Raw genomic sequence first — 13,595 nt, 5'->3', positions numbered from 1 at the left:
TTATAAATAAATAGTTACTACTCGATTCTAATTGGACGAGCCGCATTCGAAGCCATTATACATGATCCCAAATAGCCAAATATCCCTAATCCCGCGAATGCAAGAATTAAATTATAATTATGATTAAGTTAATGCCCCAGATTGCCACGTTGATTAACAACCGATGTAACCAATTTACAGTTAGGCTAGTAAAAACTGTTTATCTGTTATTATTATTATTATTAATAATAATAATAATAATAATTGAAATTTAGCCTACTAAAAATTGTTTTACCATAATGCTGTTACCATAACAGCATCCTCTCGAGGCTTTATGCTGATAAAACATTGCTATGTTGCTGGTGGCGTATTGTGTTCTGTCTGTGTTTAAAAATGGAGTGAATTCTGTTACAATTTGAAGAGTACTTAAATCAGTGTCGTGTTTCATTATTAGCATTTTAGATTAATTTGTAGTTTGTTTGGTGGGTAACGACTCTAGTCACACAAGTGACACTTGAATGAATCTCTAGAGGGGTTTTTACATAATGTGAAGCGCAAGTTTTAAAATGCTGTGCAAGTCTGACCTCTGCTGGTAAAACCTAATATAGCAACATTTTGTTACGAGATCATTTTTTTGTGCTTTGAAAAATTACGTAAATTACTTTTGTAAATGATTTTAAAACCGAATACACACACACACACACACACACAAACACACACGTTAGTTTTTGTGGTTTATGGGGACTCTCCATAGGCGTAATGGTTTTTATACTGAACAAACTGTGTGTGCTATTGCCCTACACCTAAACTTAGTCCTCACAGGAGACTTTGTGCATTTTTAGATTTTCAAAAAAACACCATATAGTATGTTTTTTAAGCCTTTTGAATTACGGGGACATAGGCAGTGTCCTCATAAACCACCTTCATATTGTAATACCTCTGTCATACCCATGTCATTATACAAATTTGTGTCCTCATAAACCACACACACACACACACACACAGACACACACACATATATATATATATATATATATAATGAGCCAGAAAAAGCCAGACGTCTCATGCTCTTCATAACTTTTTCAATCATATAAAACCTAATTCATGTTTATTAAAGCAAGAACTTGATGACAGTGCAATTTAAGACTAGAAATAAATTTGATTTAAAATGTAATTCCATGTAGATCATTTTATAAACTGATATATGATTAAATATTTTGGGAACAGAAAAGAATTCAAATGACACTCATATGTTCACATAAAGACAAACATTCACTCTTGCACACACACACACACACACACACACACACACACACACACACTCTCTCTCTCTCTCTCTCTCATGTAGCAATCAAAATGTAACCCTTACAAGAGGCCCTGGGGTGAATATCTTCAAATCTTGAAAATGGTAGTCAGAGGAAGGCACTTAAAGTTACAAATTGCACATCAGAGAAGAGAAAAATAGCCCTTTTTGGCGAATCCTTTTGTAATCCTATACTGCATCATTTACAGTATGCTCTGACCCAGTGATGTTTTTTTTTTCATAATTGGTTTTAAATGAGGGCATATAATAACCTAACCTTAAACTTCAAAAGCTGTTCTTTATTTCTGTGTGTTGTGTATATGTCAATTTTGTATCTCTGAAAAAAACAAAATGACGTAGAAACACTTTTCACTTAACTTCAAAAACAATTACAAAGAAATGGCAAGTAACATTACATTAAATGTGAAATTTTTAAGTATTAATGAATTGCAGATTTGAAAAAAGCATCCGATGGAGTTTTGGTTCTTTGCCGCTGTCGCCTCTGGCTTGCTTAGTTGGGGACGCTTCATTTCCAGCGATATCGTCGACCTGATTGCAAAGACACTATTTAAACTTATTGACACATTATTTTCCTTTTTTGATATTGTGCAGTTGCTTTGACACAATTTGCATTGTAAAAAAGCGCTATATAAATAAAGGTGACTTGACTTGATATTTTTTTCCTTTGTGTAGTGGTTCCTTTTTTGCAATAAAGCCTATTGGATGGAAGCTTCCAGAAGCAAGTGTTTTTGTAGATCACGGTGACCTATCACGCATACACACATACACATGCACCAATGATGTAGAATTACAACTCCTGTTGCTCACTCTTAAGACTGAGACTGCAGGACTCACTCAGGTACTGCACTGTGTCTCCATGACGACTAAAAGCAGGATACTTTGAGACAGAAACTCTCCTTTGCACCACATGAAAGAACTTTACTCACACAAAAACAAAACCACATAACAAAATACAGTTGTAGATATATCAATGCCACTGCAAATCTGAAATATTGCACATTTAGAACCCTAACTCCCCCTCCATTCTGAGAATTGAGAGATTGTGATGCTGCTGCCTCACAGCCTTTTTATATTCCATTATCAGTAATTCAGGTACATTTGCCACAAAGGTAATCTTTTCAGGTCTCTCGCTGAAGTGATAAGATAAACATAGCCTCTTTTCGTGACCCTGGGAGAGTGAAGTGTCTTATGATTGGATTTTTTACTTCAATGTGCACTAAATGTACCACATATAAATTGAGCTTCTGCATTTCCATCAAAGTTAAGGACACTTATGAATTTTATCCTTATAATAAAGTTCATTTAATAATCTTCAAAGGGTTGGTTTGCTGAAAGAGGCTTCTTATGCAGGTGGCTGGGGATTTGAAATAAAGACTGTGGCATCACCAGGACTACTGGTTTCCTATGTCATACTGTCTGATCCAATGAGAGCTATTTCAAAAGAATCTTTTTTGAATATGTATATACATTGTTTTGATCATGATACACATACTAAACAAAATTACTGAATGATGCATGATGTTCTTCTGCTTCTGATATGATGCACTAATGCACAAACTATTGGAGATTTTCAAGACCAGCATTCTCTGATTTTTCATATTAATATATATATATATATATATAACACACACAAACACTGAAAATAGATATAATATTATACAAGCATTTGTATACTTTGAAAGGCTCAAGATAATTACTTTTTTTTTAGATTATTTTCCCTGAAGGAAATGAAAAAACAGATCCCATTTTAATAATCTTACATAATAAGCCACACTGTTGACATGGGACATGTATATGAAAAGCATTTGTCATAATGCAAGAAAATAAAATAATTATTATACTATACAAGCATTTGGACTTTGAAAGTCTATAACATGACTCGAGAAAACAGTGATTACATTTCAGATTATTTTCCCTGAAGGAAAAAAAGTCATATCTCATGTACTCACCATCTTTACCTCTTACCATCTCTCTCTTTTTTTTTTGCATATATTTACAGGCCATACATTACTACAGCTTCACAGCAAGTGCTAAGTACGGTCTCAATTGCGCTCCAAGGAACTGCATCGTCGTGAGTAAGCACACAGCAAATGCTTTTTTAACATGTCAAAAGCACTTAAAAAGGCAGCCATCCAAACTCCAAGCATATAACCGATTCAAATATCTAACTATGTTAAATTCAAATCAATCTGTAACTTAGCTTCTTGCCTTCTCCCAAGCTTAAAAACTCAACCTTAGCTCATTTGTAAGCATCTGTAAGCCATCATAAATTGTGACGAACACAACAGCTGCATGAATTACACAGTGGTGCAGTTGGTGGATGGTGCTGCTTCTGTCTTGCTCTTCATCTCTCTGGCCTCATTTGTAGGGCAGTCAGAAGACACCTGACAACGGAAAACCTGCTTATATGCCTGCCTGAAGTTCTCTGAGAGGAACGCATAGATAACTGGATTAACAGACGAGTTGCTGTAGGCCAGACAATGAGCTGCAACACGGAGCACGAAGGACGCCTGGTTCAGGGGGAAAGAGCCAAACTCGACCCACAGGTGCACCACGTGATGAGGCAGCCAGGACAGGCAGAAGACCACCACAACCACCAGAACTGTCTGAGCAGTCTGACAAGAGAAATGGAGATATATATATATACATATTACCCTATAAAACATAATAAATATAAAGTACACTAAATGTAAATTAATACATATTAATTAAAAAAAAATTATATTATATTTTAATATTTTAAGAAAGCCCACCTGATATTTCTTACCTTCTTTTTTGATGCCTCAGACTTTTTGGAGACATTTTTTAACTTTTTATGCAAATGATTCAGGACCTAAAGACACATTGGTACATAAGAGTTTGAAATAAAAATATGAGAAATGTTCCTTGATATATGGTTCGACACTCACTTTTTTGTCTGGATATAGGTTATAAAGTTACCCAAATGTTCTATTGATATTTATTTTGATACATTTTGTGATGCTTAATGTGAAAAATAGATATTTTTGTTGTTATTTTTTTTTAAATATATTAATAATATATGAAGACATTTTGTCAGCCAAATCAAAGTCAGTATGGTCTGACCAACAGCAAGATGCCATTTTGTTTACTTGTGACAGGATAAAACAGAAAAAAAGTCATGTCAAATGCAAAAACTTGTGGAAAACAAATGAAAAGAAAAAGGGAAAAAATACTTCTTTGTAAATTCTTAAATATGTTTTCCTACGTCTACTTTTTTCGCATTTTGCATTTTAAAGATAATTAAAGCATGAATACAAAGAGGATATATTTCTAAGAACTTGGGACAAGTGTTTTAAAGTAAGATTCATCTTTTTAATTTTGGACATTCTTATTCGACATTAGATTCCCAAATACCGTTTTGCATTAATAGAGATCATGATCAAGCCACATTAAATTCAAATACTCCTAATCAACCACAATTAAAGACGAGCCACTAACCTTGGCATAACAGTAAGATATCAGAATCAGCGGCAGCACGTATCCAAAGATAAAAGTGCACACCACATAGATTTTCCTCTTGCTGTGATCTGGCCACACTTCCCAGCAAAACGTGCTATTGTCCTCACTTTCCACGATGCCCTGATAGTAGGCAACCGGTGTGGCCATGGCGAAAGAGAGCACCCATATGACCAGCACACCGATCAATGCGTGCCTCGAAACTCGAATGGAAGAGGACTTCCTGCAGTGCACTATGGCGATATACCTGTCCACCGACATGGCTGATAAAGTGAAGATGCTCACCAACATGGACACGGTGAAAAAGTAGTGGATGAACTTGCAAATAAAGGCACCGAGGATCCATGTGGGCAGCATGTAAACTGTGGACTGAAAAGGGATGCAGAAGAGCAGATAGGACATATCTGCTACGCTGAGGTTGAGGATGAAGATGTTGGTGGTGCTTCGTGTCTGTCCAGGTTTGCGTTGCGCCAAAACAGTGATAACCAGAGAGTTTCCTAGGACGCCTAGACTAAAAATGAGTCCAAAGATCAGAAGCGTGATGAAGTTGTCCGTGCCGATGCCAAATAAGGTTTTTTCAGGTGCCTCTAATTCTATGTTACCCTCAGGTCTGTCTAAATCACTGCTGTTTTGGATGTTCATCTTCAACGTGAGCTTATTTTGACTCTTGGTCGTGAAAAGGTCTTCTGCACTTAGTTTTCTTGGTTTATTGATTCTCCAGAAGAGAAGGTTTGCTTGAAAAATCCTTTAAAGTTTACTGAAGTCCAACAACGACGGGGTTTCAGCAGAAAGTGCTCATTCACGCGCATCACAATATACCCTATGTATTTTCCACATTTTCATAACAATAAAAAAGTAACAATTCTTAGAAATGAAGTTTCTGATAATCCAGTTGCTTACACTGATGGCGCTCTCAGATTCATGTTTTCACCTGCAGGAGCACTTCTCGTGTTTGAGCTCGCGCTAGGTGGAGAAGAGCTGCCGCAATAAAATATTGCCTGTGTGGACGTCACTGAGACACTGATTTTCCAGCCTTACTCACCATATCCTCTTACATTGACATGAGAAAAGCGCAGGCTCTATGATTCAAGAGTTCCCCCCCTCTTTTCTCCACGGTTAGACCCCTAGACCCTATTAGACCCCTTTCAACTCCCATACATGTAGGCTATACAGCACAATATGTTCAAAAAGCAAATTCATTAAGCGTTTGTGAAGGGATGGGGGTTGTCTAAGGCAAAGTAACACTTACGAAAATTAACCATGGTTTTACTACAAAGAAAACACACCAACAAAAAACAGTTAGGCTATAGTTAAACCATGGTAACCACAGATTAACCATGGTTTTACCACACTAACCATAGTTAACCATGGTATTTGCAGTAAAACTGGTTATACAAATGGTAGTAAAAAACATGGTTACTTCACTTTTACCACAATAAAGCCATGGTTAATTTTCTAAGGGAAAAGGTTGTGGGAAGGTCTTAAAAGTATGTTTCATGTAGCCTAATAAATAGGTAAAACATAAAATAGCTCTAAAAGTAATGCTTTAAAGTAAAAGTAACGTTTTACTAATCGCAAAACCTACATTAGCCTATGTGTGACAGATTTATTGCAAGAACTGTCCATACATACTGAGGAGAAAAAAATACATAATTTAGCAGTACCACGATTTTAAATCTGATGTTAAATAAACTGTATGTAATTTTATGTATTTTTGCGCCCCCTACAGTTAAGTGAGTGGAATTCACTGTCATAATTAGCTACCAGTCCATACAGTAGCTGTACAGTTGCGGTGAATATGTATTACTACATTCGAATATGAATTTACTTAATGACCGTTAAAAATGATCTATGTAGTATGAATATGGTAGCAAGGATGAAATTCGGACCTAGGCCTACTACTACATCAACCATGTTGTTACTGTCGCGTGACCTGCAAGGTTCAGTTGCGTCACTTCACTGCCATTCACAAATCCTCCCCCACGCTCATGGGATAGTAAAACTTGCACTTCAGAATATCACCTGAAATAGTAGGTCATCCAGGTACTTTACGTCAACTATTTTTCGAAATACTATGAATTCGTACATACTGCTCTACTCGCCTAACATATGCCTACTGGTTTTCGCATAGGCTACTATTTAGTAGGGAAGTATTTGATTTCGGATGCAGTGATGTTGCCAGGATTAGTGGGATTTCATACCTGCTCATCAAGCACACATTTAGAACAGATGTTCAAGGTTCCTGTTTCTCTCTCTCTCTCTCTCTCTCTTATCGTCATTTTATGCCCCCAAGTGGCCTGCAGCCTCCTGTTGAGAACCACTGATATTATGAGATTATACATTTGAAAATCTCTCAAAAATGAAATTGTTTTATCACATCATTATGGCTTTCCTACGGGTTATGCAATTTCATTTCAAGCTCTATGGCACCTCATGACCAATTACCTAAGCACCACTATACAACATTTATTATTTAAGAAGCTTATTACGCATACAAATTGCCTCCCCTCTCATACTGAACGGTTTCGTTTGACCTGTACTGCACAACTACCAATATCTGAAGAGGAAACACAACTGTGCTGCCCTCAGGGAACCAGAGATGATTAGTCATGTAAGATCATTCAAGAGATAACCACAACTCCAGCCTTCTTGTCGAGTACTGATGTGGCCCAGGAAACTATAACAACTGAATTTATAATGAAATTATTTGAGAAAAAAAACGTAACTTGAGAGCTTCCACGTATCGTCTTTTTAATGAAAAATCATTGTTATGATAAACAAGAATGGGGATGTGGGCCCACATGACCTGAAATAAAAGCTTGCAGTGCATCACCAGACAATGTGAGAACACCTGAGCATATTTCAAACATATGACGCAAATGATTATGAGATAATACAAACCAATACATATCGGTGCACGGAAGCTCAACAGAGCAAGAATCTCCAGAGAAATTTCTAGGAGTTTTGATCTATAAAACAAATCTGACTCTGACATGCTATGATTGTTTTTAGTGTTCTTCTCGGAAGGCCTAAACATCTCACAGACATGACATCCTCTGAAATTTTGTCTGTTTTGCATCAGATGAAAAACAAAAAACAAAAAAAACATTTGATATATCTTTCTTCAGCCACTCATCAATTTTCCTATACACTGAATGATTATTAGGCTGCTCTTTACCGGTTTAGATTGTTTTGAGTCCTTCAGCCTTTTGTGTGCTGCCCCTGTGAGATCCTGAGGTACTGATGTTCCCATGGTGACCAGTTGCCTCTTCTCTAAGACCAAAACATTTTTTCTCTCGCTGTGAGAGACCGTGCTGAAGCTGATCATGTTTTTCTGGGTCAGATGAATCAAACACAATGTGGTTAAGCTTCTCACAAAGATCATTACTCATCTAAGAATCCATTTTAATCATATGGTTATTAAAAGTGAGGAAAATTGTTACTTAGAAGGTGTCATCAGAGCTTTCAAAACAGTAATGGTCAGCATATGCGTATAATGCTTGTTTCAGCACCATGGACAGAGGCCACAAAATCACAGGCCTTCAACCAATGCATCCATTTGCTGTCAAGATACTTCTGATGGCTTTTATTTTGAGAGAGACAAAAGAAGTGATGATAGTTAAAACGTGCTGTCATCATATTTTTGACAAGTCTGGCGGAATATGCCCTGAAGCGTAAAGTTATTAGTCATTATCTCTCCTTGGTTTATGTAATAGCCATATCTCCTCTTTATTATTGTAACAGATGGATCCATAAAATGCATAATTTTGATAGACACTAATTCAGAGCACCTGATTATAATAATGATTTGAAGTGTCCCTGATAGAGAAAGTGCAAACATCTGCTGCATTAAATTATGAAATTTCATTCAAAACTCATCTGATTATTTCATTGTAGAAAATAGTGAACTGCAAAATCTTATTTATTTCTGTCATAGTTTGACACTGTTTGTTAACAAACGCTCCAAAAGCCAGAAACGAGTCTGTTGCATAAAATTATTCTTAAAAAAACTCATTCAAAACTCATGTGAATATCTAACTGTTTAACATTGAACTGCAAAATTATATTTTTATTTTTTTATATACTATGCCTTTCATTGTTTGACACCCGTTTTTAGCAGAAATACTCCTAAATGAGACACAAGTCTGCCGCATAAAATTATTTATGAAAAACTCATTTAAACCTCACCTGAATATTTCATTATTGAAAATGCTATGCCTTTTATTATTTGCCACAGTTTTTTGTTTTTGTTTTTTGTTTTTAGTAGAAATACTCACAAACTAGACATAAGTCTGGGACTATAATATTAATTATTTATGAAACCTCACCTGAATATATCATTGTTGAAAATACTGAATTGCAACTAATATTTAATTCTGTTTTATGCCTTTATTGCCTTATTTAGCAATGTTTTAGCAGAAATACTCCTAAACCAGACATGAGTCAGCTGAATAAAATTATTTATGAAAAACTAATTGTTTAAAGAATATTTCTTTGTTGAAAATACTGAACTGCAAATAATATTTATCTCTGTTTCATTTATTTCCTTTCATTCTCTGGCAGTTCCCCCCCAGAAATATTCCTAAACGAGATGTACAAGTCTGCAGAATACAATTATTTATGAAAAGCTCTGAATATTTCATTATTGAAAACTGTGAACTGTGATATCTTATTTATGTTTTAGATGCTATGCATTTCATTGTTTGGTACAACATTGTTTTTTCCCCCTTCTACATCAATTCAAAGAGTGATCAAATGTTGTTGTTTATTTAATTGATTTAAAATAAAAGTGAAATAATGTAATGTTTTCTGTAATGCTGCTGCCACACAAAATGAAATGCAACATTCCTGACAACTTATTTCCCTGCACTGAGTGATGCTGTTAATTCACCACCATTCTTACGCCTCCTCGTAACCCAAAGCAATATTCTCAGAATTGAAATCGTGAATAGATCTGAAATGAGAGGTTAGCGTCGATCTCAAATGTCTTCCCAAAGTCATCGCCCTCTCATGTGTCCTCTGAGGCAAGTGCTCTGGTGTAGCCTCTTTAGTGAAGAATGCTATATGACCTGTTGGAGGTTTTACACAGGAGAGGACCGACATCAGCTCAGGAAACGGAGGGATGAGTGATTGTGGTGCCTCATTTGAACTATGGAGGGGGTAAGAGAGCATCATTATTCTCTCAAGACTCCAGTCAAGAAGAGTAGAAGCGCTCATTCTGGTCAAAACCTACCCAAGGAGGGAAGAAGAAATGAAGAGAAACTAGAAAAAAGATGTCTATTGTGAATCTGTCAGTTCTTTTTAGATATTTAATTTACATTTATACTCAAGTACTTAACACTTCAGAGATAATGAGTGCTTGCACATTTCATAATTGGTTAAATTCTTAGGTTAATAAATTTAGTGTTGGCTTCTTTGGTTAGGTCTTAATGGACAGCAGTGATGCTATGGATGACTCAACTCAACGTGTATTACTGTGTGAGCCCGAAGAGACATTTACACCCTAAAAATAGTAACTGTTCATGTGGAAAACAAACGGTTTGTCTGTACTGGCTGGCTCACTACAGCTGATGAATTTCAATTGAAGCTCCTGCTCACTCTCTAGATAGAATCAATGGGACATTTTTTTAATCATGCAAAATTTTGAAAATATGTACTGCCTGACGTACAAAAAGTATAAAATTGATTGTAAATTTGTGATTCTGGTTAATAAACTGAATTGCGTTGTTTGTATTCACCAAATTGTATTCATCAAAATGCAAATGTGATTGTAATGCTTGCTACCACCTGAATATAATAAAATAAGCTCTCCTTACACACTTTTGTTGTGCATGCTGTTTGGTTAGATTAGATTGGCTCAGTTTACTGACTTTGATTTTTAAATCTCATTCTGCAAAGGCAACTCAATTTTCATTTAAAGGGACAGTTCACCCAAAAATGTAAATTTTGTCATAATTTACTCACTCATTCGTACTCAAACTTTCGACTATGGCTTTCTCTCACTCTCTCTCACGCGTTCTCTCGCTCTCTGTATATATTATCATTAACTTCCACTGTAAGGACAAAAAAAAAAAAGGGTATTTACCAAATTATCAGAACATTTCAGAAAAATTTAAGGAAACATATATTAACGATAAATACATGCATGTAGCAAGAAAACTGAACACAATAATAATAATAATAATTAATAATAATAATAAAAATAAAATTCAATATAATATACTAAAAACAGAAAGCAATTATGCCAACCCCTCAGAGGACCTCAGAGGATGCCAACGCTCAGACAACATACAGAATTACCAAATTTCGCCATAAGTTAAATATATTAAGGTTCTGCAATATATAAATATATTGTGGAAACTTAATTTCTTGTAGAGCTGCTTTGCAGCGATTTGTATCATAAAAAGCTCTATACAAATAAACTTGAACTTGAACTTGATCTCTCATGTGACTATGCTCTTCTGGCTTTGCTCCAGAATTCATGCATGGGACAGTTGGAAGCTTGTTTAATCTTATTCTGAATCTTTCCATGATATGTATTAAAGTATTAATACATATAAATACAATATAAATTAAATATAAGTATTTAAGGCTTGGTTACACTATATTTTAAGGTGTCCTTGTTACAATGTAATTATCCATTTAACTACTGAGTAATATTATTAAACTACATGTGCTTACTATATGGTTAGGGTTAGGATTAGGCTTTGTCTTAATGTTACTTGCATGTAATTATGCGTAATTTATTGTTATTATAATAGTAAGTACATGTAACATGTAACAAGAACACCTTAAAGTAAAGTGTTACCTAAGGCTCTTCTGATGCTTACATATTACTTGGTCCAATGTACTTATATGATGGACTGTTCTATAATATATATAACATGACAGACTAATAGTAGTCTAATTTTCCTTATTGTGCTTCAATACAACACTGCATATATTGTACAGACATACAGTATGTAGGACATTGATGCAGACTTAGTTCAGGGTCAGAAAAGACACTAATGAAGATGATTGGCCCACTTAATCTGAATAAAATGTTTTTCTTTCATTCAGATGTTCTTTGATGAATTCCATGGTAATGCAAGCTAGATTCTCATAATTCTTAGCACATAGTGTATTGCTTTTTATTTAATAAGACTTAAGTATTACTGGTGCAGTTATGTTTGTCAGCTCTTTCTGATAAATTACTCTTTATACTGTCTCGTGTTGCTTACAACACCAAGGCCAAGGGATGTATTCAAGGGAATACATATACATAAATGTATACTTCAATGCACTTGGATGAAAATATCCACAAAATACATAGACAAAAATGTCATTTGTAAGAGCCTACTATAATGGATGACTCTAGTCTACACACATTGCTTATTCAGAATTATAACTTTTCCTTATTACAACCCGGGTTCTGGAAATGTTGGGATGTTTTTTAAAATTTGAATAAAATAAAAACTAAAAGAATTTCAAATCACATGAGCCAATATTTTATTCACAATAAAATATAGATAATTAAAATTTTATGCACAAAATGAGCTCATTTCAAATTTGATGCCTGCTACAGGTCTCAAAATAGTTGGGATGGGGGCATGTTTACCATGGTGTAGCATCTCCTCTTTTTTTCAAAACAGTTTGAAGACGTCTGGGCATCAAAGTTATGAGTTTCTGGAGTTTTGGTGTAGGAATTTGGTCCCATTCTTGCTTGATATAGGTTTCCAGCTGATGAAGAGTTTGTGGTCGTCTTTGATGTATTTTTCGTTTAATGATGCGCCAAATGTTATATAGGTGAAAGATCTGGACTGCAGCCAGACTCTTCTACTACGAAGCCAAGTAATAGCTGCAGTATGTGGTTTTGCATTGTCCTGCTGAAATATACAAGGCCTTCCCTGAAATAGACGTCGTCTGGAGGGGAGCATATGTTGCTCTAAAATCTTTATATACCTTTCAGCATTCATAGTGCCTTCCAAAACATGCAAGCTGCCCATACCGTATGCACTTATGCACCCCCATACCATCAGAGATGCTGGCTTTTGAACTGAACACTGATAACACACTGAAAGGTCTCCCTTCTCTTTAGCCACGGCGTCCGTGATTTCCAACATGAATGTCAAATTTGGACTCGTCTGACCATAGAACACTTTTCCACTTTGAAACAGTCCATTTTAAATGATCCCTGGCCCACAGGACATGACGGGGCTTCTGGACCATGTTCACATAGGGCTTCCTTTTTGCATGATAGAGCTTTAGTTGGCATCTGCAGATGGCACGGCGGATTGTGTTTACCGATAATGGTTTCTGGAAGTATTCCTGGGCCTATTTAGTAATGTCAATGACAGAATCATGCCGATGAGTGATGCAGTGTCGTCTGAGGGCCCGAAGACCATGGGCATCCAACAAAGGTCTTCGGCCTTGTCCCTTACGCACAGAGATTTCTCCAGTTTCTCTGAATCTTTTGATGATGTTATGCACTGTAGATGATGAGATTTGCGAAGACTTTGCAATTTGACGTTGTGTTTTTAAAGTATTGCACAATCTTTTTACACACTCTTTCACAGATTGGAGAGCCTCTGCCCATCTTCTGCCTCATCCCTTTTATAGCTAATCATGTTACAGAACTGATGTCAATTAACTTAATTAGTTGCTAGATGTTCTCCCAGCTGAATCTTTTCAAAGTTTTTTTTGCTTTTTCAGCCCTTTGTTGCCCCCGTGCTAACTTTTTTGAGACCTGTAGCAGGCATCAAATTTGAAATGAGCTCCTTTAGTGGATAAAAGTGTAAAATTTATCTGTTTAAACATTTGTTATGTTCTCTATGTT

The 13,595-nt window shown here is 35.7% G+C and overlaps 1 protein-coding gene across 1 annotated transcript; it reads right to left on the bottom strand.

Moving 5' to 3' along the window:
- Nucleotides 1–3,600: 3,600 nt before the first annotated feature.
- LOC306847154 (galanin receptor type 1-like) lies at nucleotides 3,601–5,422 on the bottom strand (the record flags this gene model as incomplete). The annotated part of the gene is made up of 3 exons (XM_079380955.1): nucleotides 3,601–3,918; nucleotides 4,071–4,136; nucleotides 4,763–5,422. 3 exons carry the CDS (start codon nucleotides 5,420–5,422, stop codon nucleotides 3,601–3,603), a joined length of 1,044 nt encoding a protein of 347 aa, XP_079237081.1.
- Nucleotides 5,423–13,595: the final 8,173 nt, after the last annotated feature.

Source organism: Barbus barbus (assembly GCF_936440315.1).
Source record: "Barbus barbus genome assembly, chromosome: 27".
NCBI lineage: Eukaryota > Metazoa > Chordata > Actinopteri > Cypriniformes > Cyprinidae > Barbus > Barbus barbus.
The sequence above is the reverse complement of the archived record's forward strand: the minus strand, read 5'-3'. Positions and strand labels throughout refer to the sequence as shown.